This window comes from Pelodiscus sinensis, chromosome 25 (assembly GCF_049634645.1).
Source record: "Pelodiscus sinensis isolate JC-2024 chromosome 25, ASM4963464v1, whole genome shotgun sequence".
NCBI classification, from domain to species: domain Eukaryota; kingdom Metazoa; phylum Chordata; order Testudines; family Trionychidae; genus Pelodiscus; species Pelodiscus sinensis.
This window is the reverse complement of record NC_134735.1, coordinates 2,888,737-2,910,206: the sequence shown is the minus strand read 5'-3', so window position 1 is coordinate 2,910,206 and position 21,470 is coordinate 2,888,737. Positions and strand designations below refer to the sequence as shown.

Sequence of the window (21,470 nt, the reverse complement as noted above, 5' to 3'; positions counted from 1 at the left end):
GGGGAGCCGGGGGCTGCACAAAAGTGAAAAGCAAAAAAACCCCCCAAAACCAAAAACTGCACCGACTCCAGAAAACACAAACGGACGCTCCCCACGTTCCCTAGCACTTCACAGCCGGGGGGGGGGGGCTCTAGTTGATTTTGTGGCCCCCTACGCACTGGGGTAGGGCCAAAAGGAGGAGTTACATGTGTAGGAAGGGGCTGCTGGAAGCAGGCTTGGGATGGGGGGTCTGGGCAGGAAGGAGGGTGCGGGAGTGGGTTGGTGGGTCTGGGGAGGGGGTGGAGCGCAGGAGCGGGCTGAGGGTGGGAGGGCTGGGAGGGAGGGAGGCTGCAGGAGGACAGGAGGGGGCTGCAGGGCTAGAGCACCAGCACTGGCTCCCTGATGCTGGGGGGAAGCCCCCAGCCTTGGGGGCCAGATTCACACAGGCTGGGGACCAGATGGCCCCCAGGGTGTAGGTTCCCCACCTTGGACCAAGGAGGTGCCTTCCTGTATTATGTGGGTCTCCCCTGCTCAGCAGAAATTGCTGGGCCTGTACGAGGTCCACCTAGTCCTTGTTGGGCATGTCCCCCAGGCGGGTGTCGGGGGGGGGGTCCGTGTCCCCCAGGCGGGTGTCGGGGGGGGGGGGTCCGTGTCCCCCAGGCGGGTGTCGGGGGGGGGGTCCGTGTCCCCCAGGCGGGTGTAAGGGGGGTCCGTGTCCCCAGGCGGGTGTCGGGGGTCCTCCTTATAACCAGCCAGAACTCAGCCCCTCAGCAGGGGGATTTTTCCAGCGGTTCCTCCTGTCTGCTGGTGAAACATCTGCTGCTCACAGAGCTGGTCTCCAGTTCTGCCTTTTCGGTCAGTCCTCAGGCAGGACACGCTCCTGCCGAATGGTACCGGCTGTGCCACAGCAGAGAGTTACTCCTCTGGCTGGCCGAAGGGACCCGGGGTCCATCTGCCCACGTCCCCTTCCCTAGGGAAGCCGTGCAACTTGAAGGCCCGCGTGGTGGTTGAGATGCTGAGATGGTTCCAGTCTCCACACGCCCGCGCCCCACCGTGCCCCTCGGAAGTGCTGAACTAGGGCGCTACCCTGCAAAGCGCAGCGCAGACGTCTGGGGTCCTCCCGGGACATCTGGCCTTTTGCGTGTTTTACCTTGTGTTATACAGAGCTCAAGGGGGAGACCAGCGCTCCTCAACCGGGGGTCCTGGCCCCAGAGGGAGTTGCAGGGGATCACAAGGGTGTCTTAGGCAGTACTGCCACCCTTACCTCTGCGCTGGGCGGCTGGAGAGCAGGGCTGGGAATACTGGCCGGACGCCCAGGTCTGAGGGCAGCAGCGGCGCAGAAGTAAGGGTGCCAATTCCATGCCCATGTTGCCCGTACTTCTGTACTGCTGCTTTCGGAGCTGGGTGGCCAGGGAGTGGCAGCTGCGGGTCCCCGCTCCCCGGGCAGCAGCGCTGAAGTATTCTGGCAATTCCGTATCCCCGTCCCTCCTCCTGCGCTGCTGCTGCCAGTGTCGGCTCTGCTTGATTCCTGGCCGAGAGCAGCGGCCCGGCTCTGAAGGCCATGCTGCTGCCAGCAGCTGTACAGAACTACAGGTAGCAGTACTGCAACCCCCCCCAATAACCTCGGGACCCCCACACCGCTCCTGTTTGGGTCAGGACCCCATCAGCTACCGGACCGTGACATTTCTGATGTAAATAGCTGAAATCATGAAACTCACCATTTAAAAATCCAGTGACTGTGGGGACCATGAATCGGGTAAGGCCCTGGCTAGAGCATCCCAGCAGAGTGCATGCTGGGCCACGTCTTACCCAGAATGCCCTCCTAGCCATGCCCTGCGACGTCAAAGGGGCAGAGTTTGGGGGTGGGCGGAGAAGACCCGCCAGTGCTCCAGCGGAGATTTCAAGGGCCCGGAGCTCTGGCCACTGCTGTGGTAGCACTGGGGGTGGCCAGGAGCCCCAGGGGCAGTTGTCCCCCCTCTCCGCCCCCATCAGCGGGCCTGGCTGTGCCACAAGCTTCCCGTGTGCCCATGAACAAGGCACTTCCCCTCTGGCTCTCGCGGGGGTGGGGAGCTGAGGCTTCATTCCTGAGCCGGTGCAGGTGGGGTCGACCGTGCTGGGCTCGGTAGCTTTTAAATTCTGCACGAGGGCCTGGGGCGGGGGCGCTTCCTACAGCCGGGACCAGCCGATGCAGGGGAAGCACCTGGCGGCCCCTGGCGGAGGGCGCTAGGGAGCGGACGCACGGCTCCTTACAGCCTCCTTTTGCATAAGAGGCACCGATGGCGTTTGCTGCTCGTCACGCAGCGGCTCGGTGGCAGGGCTGGGAAGAGACAGCTGGAGCCTGGGAGCCCCGGGCCGGGCCGTACTCCGGCCAGGAGCTTGCACCTGCTGGGAGCATCTGACGGGTGCGGGGGGGGGGAGGGGACACGCTTAGAGAGAAGTCTGGTGCAGCATCCGATGGGACGTGGTGACAGCCTCTGGTGCTTCCCTGCAGGTCAAGCTGGTGAACATTCGCAATGACGACATTACAGACGGCAACCCCAAGCTCACCCTGGGCCTCATATGGACCATTATTCTCCACTTCCAGGTAGGGGCGGGGCAGGTTGCAGAGGGCTGGGGTGGAGGGCGTATTGGGTTCCCGGGCTCTGGTGTCTGCCTGGGGCACGTGCCTGTGTTGAAAGGCAGCGCCGTGGGCTGCAGGAGTCACCGATAGAGCCGTGTCCCGGAGAGCCGGCCGGCCGAGCGTACCAACGCCCCTCTGTGACGGTTTCCGTAATTAAGCCATTAATGGCGGCCCCTGTGCGGGCTGGCCCCGCGACTGGCCGTGGCTGTTTGCTCAGCTGAGCTGGACAGCGGAGCCCTCGGGGCACTGAGCAGGGAGAGAAGAGTCACTTTGGAGATGGGCGCGGGGGCAGGCCCGGCCTTTGGGCAAGGCGAGCGAGGCGGTTGCCTTGGGCCCCGCGCCGCCCAGTTCCCGCCCACCCGGCCGCTCACTTGCCGCCCCGACTGGGGGCCGTGCGACTCAGCCACGCTGCCTCAGGCCCTGCAAACTCTTTGGCCGGGCCTGGGCGGGGGAGCGGGCGATGGCGACGTTCCGGGGTGCAGTCCAGTTGGGTCCCTACCTGCCCTGCACCCTTGGGTGCTGGCAGTGCTTTGCTGCTTTAGTGCCCGGCCCGGCCCCTCACCAGCAGTGTGCAGGGCGTGTCTGGAGGGGCTGTGTCTAGCTGCAGCAAACTCCAGTGGTTGTCACCTGCCGTGACCCCGACACGGTCCCAGTCCCAGGCCCCTCCCCCCCAGTGTGTTTTGCATCGTCCAGCGCCCCCAGACAGATCCGATCTCGCAGGTGCCTCGCCTCTGCAAGGGGTCCGTCAGCCCACAAGAGTTTGCTGCTTTAAATGGAGTCTCCCCCCCCCCACCCGTTCCGTTCCAAGGCCACACCCCGTCGGTTTTGATTGAAGGATGACGTGAGCTCATTGGATGACAAGGAGGGAGATTTGAAGTGGGCGCGTGCTCAAGGCATTGTCAGAAACGGTTACAAGGGAGATGAAGAGGCCCCTTGGGGTCGCGGACGTGGCTACTTTCTGCATTTCTGCCTGCGGGTGTAGATGGGGATGTTGGTCCTCTTGTGGCTGGCGTCTTGTTTGGTTGGGTGCTAAGCCTGGGCAGAGCTCCAGGCCCAGCGTGTTGGTGCCGGTTGGGTCCCTGCTGCCGCCATGGGTGGAAGCCAAAGGCTGTCTATTGATGCGGAATTAACGCCACTTTGTACGTTACCCACCTTCCTTGTCCATGCCAGTGCCTGCCTCTTTCAGTGCGTGTGTCTGCTTGTGCCCCTCTCGGGAGACCCCTCGTGCCTGGCTGCAGGGGCGACGTCAGACCCCTGCCCGCTCCGTGCCCATGTGAACAAATTCCTGGGAACTGCTCCGCTCAGCGAACGCGGCCGCGCGACTCCTAGCTAGCGCTCTGGAAGGGGAGGAGTGATTTGGGGGGCTTCAGCGGAGACGTCTTCAAGGGGGCTGGATTGTCAGAGAGCAGGTGCTCGGTGCTTCCTGCACCCCAGGCCCGTTGATGGTTTCTTATGCTGGGGGGTCCGACCTCTCTAAGCCCCTTGGAAGGCGTCGGCCTCGGCTCTTACCCAGCCAGCAGTCGCTAGTTACTAGTGAAAAATCCTGCTGCCATGTTCCGGGTGCAGCCATCCTGGCTGGTGGAGCTGGAGCAGCCGCACACGTTTCTGTTGCCAGCTTTCTGGTCTAGGGCGTAGCAGTGAGTTGATTAACCGACAAGCAAAGCGTATAGGCTAATGCTGTGGACTCCGCACATTTTCCCCTCCCTCCGCCAGTGCAATTTTTAGCAGGCTGGCCAGCAGCCTGGCTCAGGCCTGGCTCGCCCGGGGTCCAGGACCTACCCCCGCCGAGACTCTGCATTTAAAGTGCATGAGGAGCCAGGCAGCCTGGCTCAGTCCTGGCTTACTCTGGGTCCAGGAGCTCAGCCCCCCTGGCTCAGTATCAGAGGCAGCAGCGCGGGGAGCTGGTTTTTAAACCCCCTCCCCTCACAGGCCAGCTCCCGCTTGGCAGCCCACGCTGCTGCCTCTGATACAGAGGCAGCAGTGTGGGGTGGCCGGGGGCTCCCCAAGAGTGAGGCCGGAGGTCCCTGGATGCCGACCCTCCCTGGGGACTATCGAATAGTCGAGTCACCCGTAAGAATTCCTGAGGTGACTTGACTATTTGATTAACCGATATCGAACATCCCTATTCTGCTCAGCACGCCCCCCCCTCCCTGTTCGCTGGGAAGACGGAGAAGGGCCGCCGGCGGGACTGGTCTTTGCGACGTGTGAGGGGTTCGCACGCCTCCCCAGCTAGACGCCACCGGGGTCCCCGGCCACAGCTGACGGTTTGAACCTCTTCCCCTCCGGCTCGTGTTGCTTCACCCGTGGCACTTGAACCCGCACTCGGGGGTGTTCCCCCACCTCTATGGAGGCAGATTTGCACGGCCTGCGTTGGCTGCAGGAGCGTGTCCATACGCTCGGGCCTCGCTCTGTCGGCGAGACTCTCCCGCTGCGAACGCGGCGGGGCTTGCGAGCCCTCAGCGTCGCGCAGGCCCGGAGCAGCCTGGTAGCACTTGCTGGCATGGGAGACGGGGTCGGTGGGGCCACTGTTATTTCTGCCTCCGGCGTGAGGGCCCGGCGTTCACGCTGGCATCGAGAAACAGGAGCGAATTCGTGCCCGAGGTAGAAAGCGAACGAGCTGCCCTTGTCTGGAGGGGGCCACCGCCTCCCCCTGCTTCCTGGACCCCCCAAAGCGAGGGGCCAACTGGGTGCGAGAATAAAAAGCCCCCCCAGAAAAACCTCCCGCTCGGGTCCTGCTTTGCAGGCTTGCTCCGGCCTCTCGGGGCCGCTAGGTGGTGCTGCTGCCCTGCCTGATGGAGGGGCCTGGTTTCCAAGGGAGCGGGCTGCAGGTCGGAGCCAGGCCTATGGGCGTGGGTGCTGCCCGTAGCCCTTCCAGGCTCCCTCACTCCACCGTCAGGGTGTGGGACCCTCCCGACCCCGAAAGCCCCGGGGTTCGGCCGGCTCTATGTGCTCCCTGTGGGCCTGGAATCTGGAGATTCCCTCTGGGGATGGAGCGCCGCAGCGAACCCCTCGGTCACCGTCCCGCGCGCCGGGTGGGAACCCGGGGAGGGTCCCGCGCTGGGAGCTTCTGGGATGGGCTCTGCACTCCGGCCCTGTCTCCCCGTGGGCGGCGGGGCTGGGGCCAGCCCAGCGCAGGAGGTGGGGGCCGGCAGCTCAGGTTTTGCCCGTTGTCTCCGCTGCACAGGGCCCGTGTTGGCGGTGGGGAGGCTTGGCAGGGAGCCAGTGAACCCTCCTTCCAGGGGCACGGTGGGGGCAGCCCTGGGGGCTGGGGTGCCGGGCTTTGGCGGGCTGCAGCTGGCTGTGGAGCCGTGTGCTGCTGTGCCCTGGGGGCTCTTTGGCCGGCAGGCGCGTGGGGTGCACCTCGCTGTAAGGAAGGGTGGAGCGGTCAGAGCTCCCTGGCCCGGCCCAGCCAAACCCCCACTCTCAGCAGGGGAGGGGACGGCAGGGGGCTGGCCAAACCCCCGCTCTCGGGGTGGGGGAGGGCTGGGTTTAGTCCCAAAGTGCCCATAGGAGGGGGGCAGAAGCTGAGCTGTGCGGGGCTCTCCGAGGGTGGAAGGGTGCTGGGGTGACCTCGCCGTAGCAGTGCAGGGCAAAGGGCTGGCGTTTGTCTTGGGGTGCAGGAAGAGGGGGCGAGGGGGGTGCTAAGTGCACATGGCGCCAGCAATAGGGATGTAAAATCCCGGTTAATCAGTTAACCTGGGGCGGGCTGGGGGGAGGGCACTGACCCACAGAAAAATCAGTGGGGGGGGCCACACGCAAGTGAGAGAGACGCTCCCCTTGTTCCCCTCACACACCAGAATGTGGGGAGCCCTGAGCCTCAAGGGTCGGATCCGGCCTCCAGGCCTTAGGTTCCCCACCCCTGAGTTAAACCTTCAGTTTAACCAGTTCACTGATTAAGCGGGACCCCACTCCTGGCCCCCCTGCACTTGGGGCTGGTGGCTGGTGGCCACTCACTGGGACCCAGTAACGGTGATGCTGACTAGGTAACCGGCTGCCTGTCCATACCCCCCCCTGCAGTCACGCTGGGGCGCGTGCCCCTGACCCTGCCTCACAGCCCCTGGAGACGACGCTTCGCTAAAGGCGCCAGAGAGCCTGTTTCCGGGGGGGGGGGGGGCGGAGGGCAACAAGGGGCAGTCTGGGGCACCGTAAAGACGAACACGTCGATTTGGGCAGCGGCGTTCGTGGGCCGGAGCCCCCTTCGGCTCGCGGTTCGGCCCACGGAAGCGTCTGGCCAAACGAAATCGCTAAGGCGCAGGACTCCGGGCTGCTCCGGACTCGCCGCCTGGCCCCAGCAGCGATAAGGATGGTTCCCCTTGGGGGAGGCGCCGCCCCGGCCGTGTGCCCCCGGGGGTGCTGGGCCCGGGGGTGCTGGCTGAACGTGGTTTCCATGACAGTTTATGAACGTGGTTGAGGGGCTCTCGGCACCTCTCCCCCCAGCACAAACTGCTCCAGCCCCCCACATGCTCCTGCACTGGGCTGGGCGGGACCGCCGCCGGCCCTTAGCCAGCGTGGGGCTCTGCCGGCCTGGTTGACGGCAGTCAGGGATAGAGACGTCAGGCAGGAGCAGCCCCTCCGCAGCTCCCTGCCCGGGGCCTGCCGGAATCGGTTTCTGTGAGGGCCGGTGCCGGCCGGGGGCTTTGCCGTTTGTCTGCACGCAGAGCCTCTCGTCTCCTCCCCGCCTTCCGTCTCCTCCCCGCCCTTTTCTTTATGCTACCTTTGCTCAGCCTCCCCTTTTCTGACTTCCCACCCGCCTTTCCCTCCCCCTCCGTCTCCCGGTCTCTGTCTGGCTCTGGCTTTCTGCTTGCGTTACCGAGGGCAGTGCTCCAATTACCTCATATTCGGAGAGAGACAGCGGCAGCCAATCCGGTCTCTGTCTGCTTTTAGGTCAAGTGATTTCTGAACTGCAGTGAGATGCTTTGAGAGTGTCTCGTCGCAGCGCCGGGGCTGTAAGATGGCTGTCTGGAGCGGCAGCGGCTGCGAGGGACTCCGTGTGTGGCTGGGTGCGCGGGCGAGAGAGAGAATATGGGGGATTGCCCGCAGTGCTGCGGGTTTGCAGTCGTGCCGCTAAGCCGATGAAGGGGAAGTCGGGATTTCTCCAGGAGCCTGGCTCCAGCCGAGCTGCGTTATCGCTGGCGTGTTCGGCTCGGAGGAGATGGGGAATTCTTTGGGGTGTGTTAAGGAGCCGAAAGAACCAGCTGCCGGGCCAGGGAGGGCTCCTCTGTCCCCCCCCAAAAGGGTTCGCTTTAAGCGGAAGCGGTGGGGGAAGAAGAGAGCGGAGCCCCAGGCAAATCCCTTGCCTGGCATGGAGATTACTGGAGATGACGAGGCGCTGGAGAAGTTCAGAGTCTCTCCTCAGCAGGAGGGAGGAGAGGAACCGGCCAAGACCCTGCAGCAAGACACTTCGCAGCCCACGGAGCCTCATGCCAGCTCCGGTGCAGAGGCCCCGCCTCCCGGCCTCCTGGTGCAGGTGAAGGAGCGATTCCAAGGGGAAATCCAGAAGGCTCACCTGGTGCTGGAGCCCTGGCCCTCGGGTTCTGGGGGCAGCCGGGATTCCCCGGAGGAAGGTACCACCGTCATCGCCCGCCTGCTGGACAACCCCGCGGAGCAGAACTGCCAGAAGGCGGTGAGCCGGCGGGTGGAGTTTCGAAGCACCGGGGCGGGCAGGCGCCGGGCGGTGCTGTTGCCTCTGCAGAAGGAGACGGCGGGCAAAGACGGCGAGAGACGGGACGGGGGCGGGCTTGTGGCCAGGTGGAATGTGGGCGCTAGAGAGGCGCCACCGGGCAGGCGAGGGCCGGAGGAGTCTGCAGCCCTGGTGGACGCTGGCAGGTGCCCAGGGGCCTGGGATACAGCGGAAGGGAATGAAAGTCTTTCGAGTGCCACGGGGACCGGATCGTGGTGCGTGGAGCCCGGCACCGTCTCCGAGCTGTCCACGCCGTCGCCCATGGTGGACCAGGGGGAAACCCACGGCTTTGAGAAGCCCCTGAGGCCGTCACTGTCACGTGAGAAACCTGCCCTCCGGGCGGGAGAGGGCCCCAGGACTCGGCCTGGGCCCAAGCTGCCTGCCTCTCAGAGCGACTCTTCCTTCAGTGAGCCGACCCCCAGCATGGCCCAGCGCTCCTCGGGATACGGGAGCGACGGGGACGCCGCAGCCGGTCGCATCTCGGGGTCCATCGTGGAAGGTGGCTGCTCGCTCCCTGCAGAGCCGGCCAGCTTGGTTCCGAGGGGCGGGGTGCAGCAGGCTGGGGAGCCTTGCGCAGGAAAGGTCAGTGCTCATGGGCATTTGCCGAGCCATCCCTCAGAGGCGGGGTGGGGGGACGCTGCTGTCTTGAATATCCGGGATCCACACCCACCCTCCGGCACCCCGAGAACTCGCTTCCCCATTGCCTCCTGTCCGCGGAGCCCCGGGTCTGGCGCTGAGAGTTGCAGCCACATCCGGGGCCGCGGCAGGTTCAGTCGGAGTCAGGATGCTCCCAAAGAAGCAGCCGTCTGCACCCGGAGGAGCTGCATGCTCCCCCCCCCGGTGTCATGTGCGTGGAGGTCTGTCAGCAGCCTCAGAGAAGGCGAGCGGGGAGCACGCAGGCTGTTTGCTCACAGACCGGCCCTGTCTGGGCTTCGCTGCCTCTGCCCGGTGCGCAGGCAGGGAGCGGGCGCAGCCCCCGACGTGCGGCTGCCTGTGGCGGCAGGGTAACGGCCCGCGGCGTCACTCAAGAAGCGCCGGCTCTAGCTGGCGTGTTCACCCTGGCCAAGGGGCTGCTCCCGGCACGTTCCATCCGGTCCGGCACGTGGGGGCCGCGCCTGCTCCCCCCTCTCCGGCCCGCCTTTCCCGGAGCCCTGTAAAATGTGGGCACTAATCCGAAACGGGGGGAAGAGCAGCGTGGGATCCCCCCAATGGACACGTTGCAGCCGGACGGGGCGAGGACGCAGGAGTGAGGTCCTTGCTTTGCGCAGCAGTTGCGAGCATTTACCAGCGTGTGTGTGTGTGTGTGTGTCTGTCTCTGTGTGTGTGTGTGTGTGTCTGTCTCTGTGTGTGTGTGTGTCTGTCTGTGTGTGTGTGTGTGTCTGTCTGTCTGTCTGTCTGTCACGGGGGTTGGAAACTGGCCTTGCTGGTGACTTACTGAGTACTTTTGCTGGCTGTCGCTCTGCGGGCTGGGAAGGGCTCAGAGCTTGGCAGAGCCTAGCAAGCAGAGGGGACGGGGGTGAAAGGGCAGGAGGCGCCCCCGGGTTCGGCCTCAGACCTGCAGCGTGGCAAGGCAGTGAGCAGTTCCCAGGGAGACTAACGGCCGCATCGTAAGTCAGCGGCGAGCGGGAGGCAGCCGGTGTTACAGGTGTCCTGTCAAACCTGCGTGTTTGCAAAGGGAAAAGCAACCTCCAGTGAACTCCGCTACTCCCGGATCCCTCTTGGGCGACAGCATCCGGTCCTGGTGCAGCAACGCTGCTGATGGTCCAGGGGAAGGCACACGGAGTTAGCGGAGGGAGTGCTGTGCCTCGGCGGGCCTTGGCGAGTGTTGGATCCTGGGACGCATTTTGGCCTGGGAAGGGTGAACTGAATAGCTGCTTGGTTTTTGGCTTGAGGCCCGGGTGATACCGCGGGGGCTGCTGGAAGAGGCTGGTCGCTCTGTGTTCTGCTTTGGCAACCGGGAAATTGTCCCCCTGTAGTTTGGGTTTGTGGCCGGTGGGGCAGTGGGTGGCCGGGGGCTGTGAGTGGCCGAAGGCCGGTGGGGCTGTGGGTGGCCGGGGGCTGTGAGTGGCCAGAGGCCGGTGGGTGGCCGGAGGCTGGTGGGGCTGTGAGTGGCCGGAGGCCGGTGGGTGGCCGAAGGCCGGTGGGGCTGTGGGTGGCCGGAGGATGCTGCATTAGTTTTGGGAGTTGTTTGGCAGGAGACAACTGTTCTCTGCCGCCTGGGGCGTGGAAGGGCTTCCCCTGCCTCCGGAGGCACCAGGACCTCGCTGCAGATTCCCAGTGCAGTCGGGGCCTGGCCTGGGAGGGAAAGGACCTTGGGGCTGAATAGTTTGGTTCGTTGGGCCAAGGCCGTTCCCTTGATGTGCCGGGAAGGCGGCTCTGTGCTCACACTCCCCCGCTGGCCTGATAAGAGCGGTCGGCCCTTAAAAAAGCACCAGAGGGACTTTGTGAGCTGGGGCGTGTACGCTGCTGCGCTTCGGCGTCTCTCCCGGGTTCCTTTATCCCAGGAGCCGGCTTGCCAAGGAGGAGGAGGTGCCGCCCTCCCTCTCTAGGGCGCCGGCAATGCTTGTGGGGGAAGGAAGGCCGGCCCTTAAGTAACCCCTTTGCTGCCGTTTGAAAGGTCTTAAAACAATGTGAATCTGCCGCAGCTGGCTGGGCACAGGGCCTCTCTGGAGGCTAGGACAATGGCAGGGGTCAGAGGTCAGGGTGATGAAAAGGTTGGGGCCAGTTTTATGTAGGGCCCTCGGCTAATTGGTGTCAGCTCTGGCGTGATGGGTCAGCGGCGTGTCCATCTCATGGAGGGGACACGTGGGGATCCCGCGGCTCTCGCCGCCTCCCCGTCCCTTCGTCCAGCCTGGGGAGTGGGCAGGCAAAAACCGAGTGCCCGGGGCTGAGCCATGGTGGGGCTTGCTCAAGTGGTACCCGAGGGGCGTGGCGCCGTGGCCGTGGGTCATGCAAGTACGTCGACGTGGCAGCCTGGTGCTGTGTGGCCGTCCCTGCTCTGGGTCCGGAGGAGGGAAAGCCAAAGCTGGCGGGTGGGGAGGGCTGGCACAGCGCAGTGCTCGCTGCGCGGTGGGTGTCAGGCTCCGGAGAGGGAGGTGAGCAGTGGCATACCAATGATGTAACTGCTGCCACGCCTGCCTGTCTTCCCAGCGCCGGGGAGGGGAGGGAGGCTCCGTTGCTCCTAGCCCTTGCCGCTCCCTGTCTCTTCCCTGCAAGGGGAATCTTCGCTGGGGCTGATCCCCTCCAGCAGCCTTCCTGAAGGCCGGCAGCGAGCGAGGAGCTGGCCATGGCTCTCAGCCAGGGACCTTGAAAGAGGCAGCTGGACGTTCCAGCTCGGAGCGTGGGAGAGAGGGGAACGGGCAGACCCTCGTGCGGCGGCAGAAAAGGGTTTGATCCTGGCCCCACGTTGGCCGGCAGAGCTGAGCAGGGCTCCGGGGACAGGAGCAAAGCGTCTCATTGAACATGCCACAGGCACCTTCCCTCCCTGTGTTTCCAGATCTCCCCCCCCTCTCTCCTTCCCCCCCCCCCCCCCCGAGAAAATTGCCTTCAGAGCCGGGAGCCAGCGGGCGCTGTCCAAGCTGCTCGGCTGGCCGGATGTGAGCCGGGGGGAGCTCGGTGTTCTCTCCCGCCGGGCTGCATTCAGGGATCGCTTTCTCTGGCGGGTGCAGAGTCGCCGTCCGGTCATCGAAGGCCGGCTCTGAATGGCGTTGTTGTAAAATACGGCTCAAACATCCTCCACCGTTCCTGGGCCAGCTGTACGCCCGAGGGAGAGGGAATTCACAGCCAGTTTCTCTCCTTCAGGGGAGCTTTCTGCTTCCCTGAATCACGTTTCTGAGGGTACGTAGGCACTTGCTCCCTATCTCGAGCTAGGGATGCAAATGTAGGCGACCGAAATTGCTAATCCAGCGGGGATTTAAATATCCCGCACTTCATTAGCATAATCTCGCCCGCGTGCTGTTTCGGAGCTCAGCTGTTTCGAAGCAGGACGTGCGCTCCGGGCGGCGTTCCTTCCAATCAAACCCCTTGGTTCGAACTAACGTTACGCCTCATTTTAACATTAATTCGAACCAAGGGGTTTGATTTGAACGAACGCGGCCCGGAGCGCATTTCCTGGTTCGAATCAGCTGGCGATCAGAATAGTGCGCGGGCGAGATTATGCTAATGAAGCACGGGATATTTAAATCCCCGCTTCATTAGCAATTTTGGTTGCCTACATTTGCATCCCTAACTCGAGATAGGGAGCAAGTGTAGATGCACCCTGAGAGAAGAGTGAGACGCCCTCAGATGTACGGTTACTGTTGTTTAACGTTTACCTGTAAGTAGCACAGTCCTCACTGTTTCCGATAACCGTAGTTGTGTTTCCCCTTTTGTGGTCCCTCGAAGGTGTTTGGCTCCTAGCCATCCCCTCTCCTGGGTAGAGACCCACCTACTCTGGTGTCCCTAACAAGCCAGACTGCCTAAAAAGACCCATAAGAACATCAGAACGGCCAGACTGGGTCAGACCAACAGTCCATCCAGCCCAGTGTCCTGTCTGCTGACAGCGGCCAACACCAGATGCCCCAGAGGGAGGGACCATAACAGGCAATCCCCTCGTGATCCCTTCCCTGTCACCCATTTCCAAACAGAGGCTAGAGACACCATCCCTACCCACCCTGGCTAATAGTCATTGATGGACTTAACCTCCATGAATTTATTTAGCTCTTTTTTGAACCCTGTTAAAGTCCTGGTCTTCTCTGCATCCTCTGGCGAGGAGTTCCACAGGTTGACTGTGCACTAAGTGAAGAAAAACTTCCTTTGGTTTGTTTTAAACCTGCTGCCTATTCATTTCATTTGGTGACCCCTAATTCTTATGTTATGGGAGCAAGTAAATAACTTTTCCTTATTCACTTTTTCCACACCAGTCATGATTTTATAGACCTCTATCCTATCCCCCCTTAGTCTTCTCTTTTCCAAGCTGAAAAGTCCCAGTCTTTTTAATCACTCTTCATATGGGACCTGTTCCAAACCCCTCATCATTTTTTTGCCCTTTTCTGAACTTTTTCCCATGCCAATATATCTTTTTTGAGATGAGGTGATCACACCTGTATGCAATATTCAAGCTGTGGGCGTACCATGGTTTTATACAGAGGCAATAAGATATTCTCTGTCTTATTCTCTATCCATTTTTAATGATTCTTAACATCCTGTTTGCTTTATTAACTGCTGCTGCACACGGAGTGGATGTTTTCAGAGAACTATCTGCAATGACGCCACAATCTCTCTCTTGAGTGGTTGTAGCTAAATGAGTCCCCATCAATAATGAGTATTGTATGATGCATTACAGAGACGTTCACATAAAAACAGTAAAAGAACCTGCCCTCCTGTGAGAGAGCTTACCAGAGATCAGCCCCAACTCCAGCCAAGGCCTCTGGTCGGTGTCAGTCCTACAAACACCCCTATGAGGTTTTTCCCTGGGGTTCAAAGTTGATATTGGGAACCAGGGCAAAAGCCATGAAGTCAGTGTAAATGTGGGCTGTTTCCTCCCACAGCCAGTGTTCCCTGTAAGCTGTGGGCTTGTGCGGCCTCTCAGGAGAGATTCCAGTGCTGCCCACAGCCGGTGGCATGTGTTGCTACTGGTAGTGCACATCCACACATGCCTTGGTGCGCATCACAAAATTTAGTCTGCAACATGGATGGAAAAAGATTAGAAGGAACATTGCCCACGGTTCTTTCCTTCTGGTTTCTGGAGACTCCCCTGAGCCAGAAGATGAGTTTCCCTAGAAAGTGGTCCTTCGCTGGAGACTTTACAACCGTAGCGATTTGCCTTAAATACCTCCTGCTGGGTTTAATTCTCCCCCCTTCTCCCATGGGGCGAATACAGTCCCTGGCTCACAGTCAGCCATAAATTGGTCATGCGCTTGCTATAGTAGTCTCCCGAAAGCCTTGCTCAGAGCCATGTAGTCTAGACACACCCTAAGGCGCTGCAGGACTCCTCCAGTTGGTCAACATCCTCCTTGAATTGTGGTCATTAGAACTGGACGGGGGATTTCTGCAGCAGCCACCCAAATAAGCTCTCTATTCCTACTTGAGGTCTCCCCATTTATGCCCCCTGGGATACAATATTAGTCACTTCCAAGGCTCCCAGGTTACGATATCCCTTTAATCAGACTTCCTTTGCTCTGAAAAGCTTTCCGCAGTTGGGTGCTGTTATTCTGATGTGTCCAGCCCCTCCTCCCCCTGTGTTCAGTCTGCACGGACCTTAGCAATTGTGACAGTAAACTTAGAGCGCGTCCACGCACCTGATCCATCTGTCTTGAGACACGGCCCCTGGCTTGGACTTTTCATATGACACTGGTTTCCCGGTACGGCCGTTCACTTAGCTAGCCAGCCCGGGTGCCCCACTTACCATGTGGATGTGTAGAAATCGAAATCTGCACCACTTCTCCCTGCTTCCAAAGTACCACGTAACCGGCGAGACCCGTCTCTTTCCAGATCTCCGATATCTACATCAGTGGAGAGTCCGGGGACATGTCCGCCAAGGAGAAGCTGCTGCTATGGACGCAGAAGGTGACCGCGGGTTACGTGGGAGTGAAATGCACCAACTTCTCGTCGTGCTGGAGCGACGGGAAGATGTTTAATGCGCTCATTCACCGATACAGGTAGGCAGAGGGGCCAGCTGAGCTGTCTGCCCTGGCCACGGGGGGTGTTACGGCTCCTTGTTCTCTCTCCGCATTGAATGGCCTGCACCTTGGAACCCAAGGTCTTCCTGAGGGTGGGCTCTAGGGATGTAAAATCCCAGTTAAGCGGGATCCTGCTTCTACTCCCCCTGCCCTACATGGAAGATGGAAAAGGGGGTAACATTGTGGGGTGAGGAGGTAACAGGTTGTTACCCCCAGCACCGAGCTGAGTGGAGCAGGTTCAGGGACCTACCCAGGAAACTCTCTGCCTTACGTGCCTTGAACATGAAGATCTTCTGGTCCTAATTCTCATGTGCCCTTTGGGTCCTATTGCAAAACTGCAGTTGCATGAACAGGGCTCAGCCCGACACCTGGGGGATCCATGGGGGGACCCTCTCCCTCGGGCTCCACGGACCTACCTATTAGCCGGGTGTGGCTGGGGACACACTGTGTGAAGGTGTCTGTCTCTGTGTGTCTTACAGGCCGGATCTGGTGGACATGGAGCGGGTGCAGATACAGAGTAACCGGGAGAACCTGGAGCAGGCCTTTGAGGTGGCAGAGCAGCTGGGAGTCACCCGGCTGCTGGATGCGGAAGGTGAGAGCGGAGGGTGGTGAGTCCCGCTGGGCGGGCAATTGCCTCTCCCGCTCTTACGCTGCTGACTTGTGTTCCTTTGCCCCCAGATGTGGACGTCCCCTCTCCAGATGAGAAGTCGGTGATCACTTACGTGTCTTCCATCTACGATGCCTTTCCCAAGGTCCCCGAGGGAGGAGAAGGGATCAGCGCGATAGTAAGAGCGGCGGCTTTTCCCACCTTCTGGCCCGGGATGCTGGGGAAGGCTGGTCTGTAACCCCCTGGCGGTGCGACTGGGGGAGGCGTGAGGTCGTTCTCTGCCTTCTCTCCAGCTACCGCGGATGAGATCTCCCAAACCAAACAACCCCCAGCCAGTGCTTTGGGCTGGGTAGTAGCATTGAGGGGTCACCCAGCATGGGGACAGCAATCAGGAGAGAGAACTGTGGGTTGGCACCAGCGTTCCCTCTTTTCCATCCATGTGCAGAATAAATTTTGTTAGGTGCACCGAGACGTGCACCACCAATAGAAACACAGGCTGCCGGCGGTGGGTGCTCTGTTAGTCAGCAGGGCGGCATTGGACTCTCTCCTAGGATGTCCTGGCGCTCAGCTTATGGGGAACAATGGTTGGTGCTCATGTCTACTTGCCTCCCCGGGGCCAGCATTGAGGCAATGTACAGCTTTCTTACCAGGGGCCATAAGAAAGCCAAACCGCCAGCCTGGCCCTGCCCACACTCTGCCCCCAGACCGCCTGCTAGAGGTGGACTGGAGGTGGCCTGCCCCGTGCCCTGGAGCCAGGCAGGCTAGGGCTGCACACTGCCCCACCTCCTGTGGAGCAGGGCTCGGACAAAAGGGGTGGGGCTGGGGGCGGGGCCTGGACAAAAAGGGCGGGGCTGGGGCTTGTCTCCCCCAGCCCTACCTTCAGCCACCGCCCACGTCCCTTACAGAGGTTGGGCTGCCCTTCGCTCTCCCGTGCACCGTCCACGTCCCCTTGTTCTCCTTGGCACTGAATTCTCAGCCCGGTCCCTCTCTGGAGACAGCTGCTTGTCCTGCTTTCCCCTCTGGGCCTGTGAAACAGCCTCACCGGAGGGGGTGGGTATGGGGGGGGCGAAGCCTTCGCCCTTCTGAGCTGCTTCTGGTCTTAGCGTTTCAAATGGCTCCGTTCTCCCCAGGAGGTGGATTCGAGGTGGCTCGAGTACCAGAGCTGCGTGGACTCCCTGGTCCCCTGGATCAAGCAGCACACGCTCCTGATGGCAGATGCCTCCTTCCCCCAGAACCCCGTCGAGCTGAAGGTAAAGGGCCCGCGGGCGTGTCTGGTGCCCGGCGCGGGCGGCGGGGCCAGAGGCCGGGTGCCCATGGTGCTGTCTCCCCTTGCAGGCGCTGTACAATCAGTACATCCACTTCAAAGAGACGGAGATCCCAGCCAAAGAGCAGGAGAAAGGGAGGATCGAGGAGCTGTACAAACTGCTGGAGGTAAGAGCCAGAGGAGCTGCGGGCCGGGGCGCTTGGTGGCAAGCCTGGCTCTCCGTTCCGCTGGGATTTGTTCCGAATCCGAGACGCAAAACCAGCCCCGAGGGCGAATTGGCAGAAGCAGCGTTGCGGAACCAGCAGGTGTTGGGTTTGCTGCTGCTGCTCTGTCCGCCGCAGTCGCCGAGCACACGGGCCTCGGCTTTCAAAAGTGTTGGGGGAGTGGCTTCAGACCCTGCTCCTGCCCCGCCCCACCCCCAGCCCCTGCTCCCGCACCTGCTCCCAGTGCCCCACCCACCTGCCACGCTGCTTTGCATTGAATACTGTGTACAGATGTGCTCTCCTCACCTCAAAAAAGATATTTTGGCCTTGGAAAGGGTTCAGAAAAGGGCAACTAAAATGATTAGGGGTTTGGAACTGGTCCCATATGAGGAGAGGTTAAAGCGACTGGGACTTTTCAGTTTAGAAAAGAGGAGACTGAGGGGGGATATGATAGAGAGATATAAAATCATGAGTGGTGTGGAGAGGGCGGATAAAGAAAAGTTATTTATTAGTTCCCTAAATAGAAGAACTAGAGGACACCAAATGAAATTAATGAGTAGCAGGTTTAAAACTAATAAAAGAAAGTTCTTCTTCACACAGCGTGTAATCAACCTGTGGAACTCCTCGCCAGAGGAGGCGGTGAAGGCTAGGACTATAACAGAGTTTAAAGAGAAGCTAGATAATTTCATGGAGGTTAGGTCCATAAAAGGCTATTAGCCAGGGGATAAAATGGTGTCCTTGGCTTCTGTTTGTCAGAGGCTGGAGAGGGATGGCAGGAGACAAATCGCTTGATCATTGTCTTCAGTCCTCCCTCTCTGGGGCACCTGGTGTTGGCCACTGTCGGCAGACAGGACACTGGGCTAGATGGACCTTTGGTCTGACCCAGTACGGCCGTTCCTATGTTCTTATGCTCCGCCATCGCCCGCCTCTTCCTGCCCAGTCCCGTCCCCTTCTCCAAACACGCTGCATTCTCGCTGCTCCCCCCACACCCCGAGCCTCCCAAACAGGCCCTGCCCCCTGACTGTGGTGGGCAGGAGGCACGGGAGGGAGGAGGAGGCCTGGGGAGCTAATGGGGGGGTTCTCAGCACCCCCAACCGGGCCGGCCCTACCGCTAGGCAAAGGACACCGCAAAATCTGGGGCCCCAAATTCCATGGTGCTCCAGGCAGCTGCAAAAGGGGCAGCACCAGCTCCACAGCCAACCCCATCCCCTGGCTGCCCCACTCCTGCCTCGCCCTCCTTCCACCCCCAAACGACATGGCCCCCGGGGGCCTGGCGCCAGCACCAGGGTCGTCCCCACCCCCCCCGCCGCACTCACTGGCGGCGGCAGGAAGCGGAGTGTTCTGGTTCCAGCTGCGTCGCTTTGCTTCCCACTGCCGGTGGGCGTGGGGACGTGGGCTCGCTGCCCCCTTCTGCCTCCCTGCCCTGCTCCTCCCGCCCAGCCCCGAGCGCCACCCCCACGGAGGAGCCACCTCCCCCCATGGGAGATTGCAGACGGCACCAACGTTTCTAGGGACGAGCCTGCTCAGATTTTTCCCTGTGGGGGCCCAGCCCCAGGGCCTGCGCAGTTGGCACCTTGCGGCCGTGGGTCGCTTGCCCCTTCCTGCGGGCTCAGAGAGGGGGTCTGAGGGTAGGGGCAGGCGGAGCTGTTGCCAAGGAAGCGGGGGCGCGGTGCCGAGCGCAGGGTGTGAGAGGCCGGTCTCTTGCTGCCTCTCCAGGTGTGGATTGAATTCGGCCGCCTCAAGCTGCCCCAAGGCTACCACCCCAACGACGTGGAGGAGGAGTGGGGCAAGCTGATCGTGGAGATGCTGGAGCGGGAGAAGTCGCTGCGGCCGGCCGTGGAGAGGTGGGTAGGCGGGCAGGGTGGCCGGGCCCGGCGGCGGGCAGGGTGGCCGGGCCCGGCGGCGGGCAGGGTGGCCGGGCCCGGCGGCGGGCAGGGTGGCTGGGCCCGGCGGCGGCCGGGGGAATCCCGGAACGATGCCTGATGGTTTCTCTGCTCACAGGCTGGAATTGCTGCTCCAGATCGCCAACAAAATCCAGAACGGTGCTCTGAGCTGTGAAGAAAAACTCACCCTCGCCAGGAACACGCTGCAGGCCGTGAGTGTCGGCGTTCCCGCCCCATCTGGCCTCCTGGCCTCCCTCCTTCCCTCCCGCGTCACTTCCCCGCTTCAGCGGTTAACCGGGCCAGACAGCACTGGCTAGCGAACTCAAGGGGATTTCACATCCCAGCTAGCCCCGGAGCCCGGTCGCCTGGCTGCGCTTCCAGACGGGCGTTGCAAAGTTGCAGGGGCTTCCGCCAAGGCCTGGGAGAGGGGCTCAGTCTGGGAAACCCGCCTGCCGCGTCGGGAGAGTTTTGTATCCAAGAGAAGGCGCCCAAGTAGCTTCCCATAGTCAGGGCTGCAATGTGAGCGGGAGTCTTTCTGCAGAGACTGGAGGCTTTCCCCAGAGACGCTGCCCTGGCTCCGGCAGGAGCGATGGGCTTGATGCACAGGCTAGTGGGCGAGGTTCTTCGGCTTGTGCTCCACTAGGTGCACGTCTAGGTGACAAGATGATCCTAGGACACTCGCACTGGAAGGGCCCTCGAGAGGTCATTGAGTCCAGTCCCCTGCCCCCACGGCAGGACCAAGCCCCACTACATGAGCGTTTCCCAATTTTATTTGGCCACAGAACCCTTTTAAACTTGGCAGAATTTTGAGGAGCCGACAGCTTGTGGGGGGGGAAGGGGAATTTGTCGAGCAAAAAAAAAAGTGCAGGAAAAGTTGTTGAGGGGAAGCAGAGAAAGTCTCCTCTGTCTCTAAGGGGGAGGGAGTGGGGTCTCGCGGACCCCTTCCTTTCACTTCCCCTGGGTTCCTCAGAGCTCCGTTTGGGACCCACTGGTCCAGACCATCCCTGACCGGCGTCTGTCCAGCCTGCTCTGACGTATCTCCAGGGATGGGGATTCCACCACCTCCCTGGGCAACTTATTCCAGTGTGTCGCCCCCCGACGGGAAGTTTTCCCTAATGTCCAACCCAGCCTGCCTTGCTGCACTGTAAGCCCCTCACCGGCCCTTCTGGCCGCGCTCTCTGGGTCCTTTGGGGGCTGAAGCAGAACGCAGCCCCTTGTCTCGCCCCGTCCAGCGGGGATGCCGCCTCCCCCGGTCACGCTGGCCTCTCGCTGCAGGACGCGGCTCACCTGGAGTCCGGCCAGGCAGTGCGGCACGAATCGGACGTGGCCGCGTACCTGCTGGAGTGCGAGGGGCTCATCCGCCAGCTGCAGGTGGACGTGCAGATCCTGCGGGACGAGAATTACTACCAGCTGGAGGAGCTGGTGTTCAGGTGCGGGGCCGCGCTGTTGCAGGAGAGGGTGGCGGGTCCTGCCGGGGGGCTTAGCCCCGCTCTTGCTCCCTGGGCGGTGGGCTCCCTTCCCGCGGGCCGTGGGAGAGGACAGACCCAGGGTGGTGGTGGGGGGCGGGTGCCGTTCCAGCCGTCTGCCGGCGCCCAGATGTGCCACGAGGCTCTTCCCTCCCCCGCTCGGCTCCAGGATCGTCCGGCTGCAGGACGAGCTGGTCACGCTGCGCCTGGAATGCACCAACCTCTACCGGAAGGGGCACTTCTCCACCCTGGAGCTGGTGCAGCCGTCCACCCTGCCCCTGCCCCGCGGGAAGGCCGAGCCCTTGAGCAAGGGCACCCACACATCCTCGGCCGCCTGGTTCCGGAAGCCCATGACCCGGGCCGAGCTGCTGGCCATCTCCTCCTCCGAAGACGAAGGCAACCTCCGCTTCGTGTACGAGCTGCTGTCGTGGGTGGAAGAGATGCAGGTGGGTGCCTGGCCTGGCCTTTGGGCCGCTCTATGGCAGGGGGAGGGGCAGGTTTTTGGGTCGGGAGCCGCTGACCCACAGAAAATCCTCACAGACGTGGGCCCCGACTGAGGAGGAGAAAGACCCGTCCCCGCATTCTCCTCACACAGCAGAGAAGAGGGGGGGCCAGGCTGGTAGATTCTGTGCGCTCCAGCCCCCCGGGCTCCCCAGTACTGGGAGGGGAGCCTTGAGCCTCGGGGGCCGGCTCCAGACAAGCCAGTGGCTGCATTCGGGCCTGAGGGGCCCCACCCCTTCTCTACAGGCTGACGTGTTAGCACTGAAAAAAAATCAGAAAGAATCGGAGCAGCCCCTGCCCGCGGTGGGACCCGCGGGGCTGGAGCAGCCCCCTGGCAGGGAGCCGGAACCGGCAAGCCCTCCCCGTTTAGGGTGATGCTAACCGGCTAACCTCTCGCGTCCCCGGCGCGCTGCCATCGCACCTGGTTCCAGGCGCTCGTTCTGCGGAGACGTCCCTCCTGCCCTGAATGGGGGTTGGTTTCCCCGGCACTTCGCAGGGCACAGTGGAAGGTTGTCTCCAAAGCAGGGCCCAGGCTAGTGCAGCCTGACGACGACTCCTGTTGGCCACGAGCCCAGGGCTCAAGCCGGCTGCCCCCGAACTCCCCGCGA

General features: G+C 62.0%; 1 protein-coding gene across 25 annotated transcripts in view; it reads left to right on the top strand.

Annotated features, from left to right (window-relative positions):
- MACF1 (microtubule actin crosslinking factor 1) overlaps positions 1–21,470 on the top strand; it is a 301,070-nt gene that overhangs the window by 103,643 nt on the left and 175,957 nt on the right. For 14 of the 25 annotated variants that reach the window (XM_075908729.1, XM_075908727.1, XM_075908730.1 and 11 more), the window contains 10 exons: positions 2,471–2,563; positions 14,751–14,917; positions 15,418–15,530; positions 15,617–15,723; positions 16,676–16,795; positions 16,881–16,976; positions 18,729–18,856; positions 19,014–19,107; positions 20,171–20,325; positions 20,531–20,807. In XM_075908729.1, coding sequence (XP_075764844.1) covers positions 2,471–2,563; positions 14,751–14,917; positions 15,418–15,530; positions 15,617–15,723; positions 16,676–16,795; positions 16,881–16,976; positions 18,729–18,856; positions 19,014–19,107; positions 20,171–20,325; positions 20,531–20,807 — 1,350 coding nt within the window. Of the gene's footprint in view, positions 1–2,470; positions 2,564–7,475; positions 8,862–14,750; positions 14,918–15,417; positions 15,531–15,616; positions 15,724–16,675; positions 16,796–16,880; positions 16,977–18,728; positions 18,857–19,013; positions 19,108–20,170; positions 20,326–20,530; positions 20,808–21,470 lie in introns of those variants that run through there. The other 11 variants (XM_075908705.1, XM_075908709.1, XM_075908710.1 and 8 more) reach the window with 6 other exon arrangements.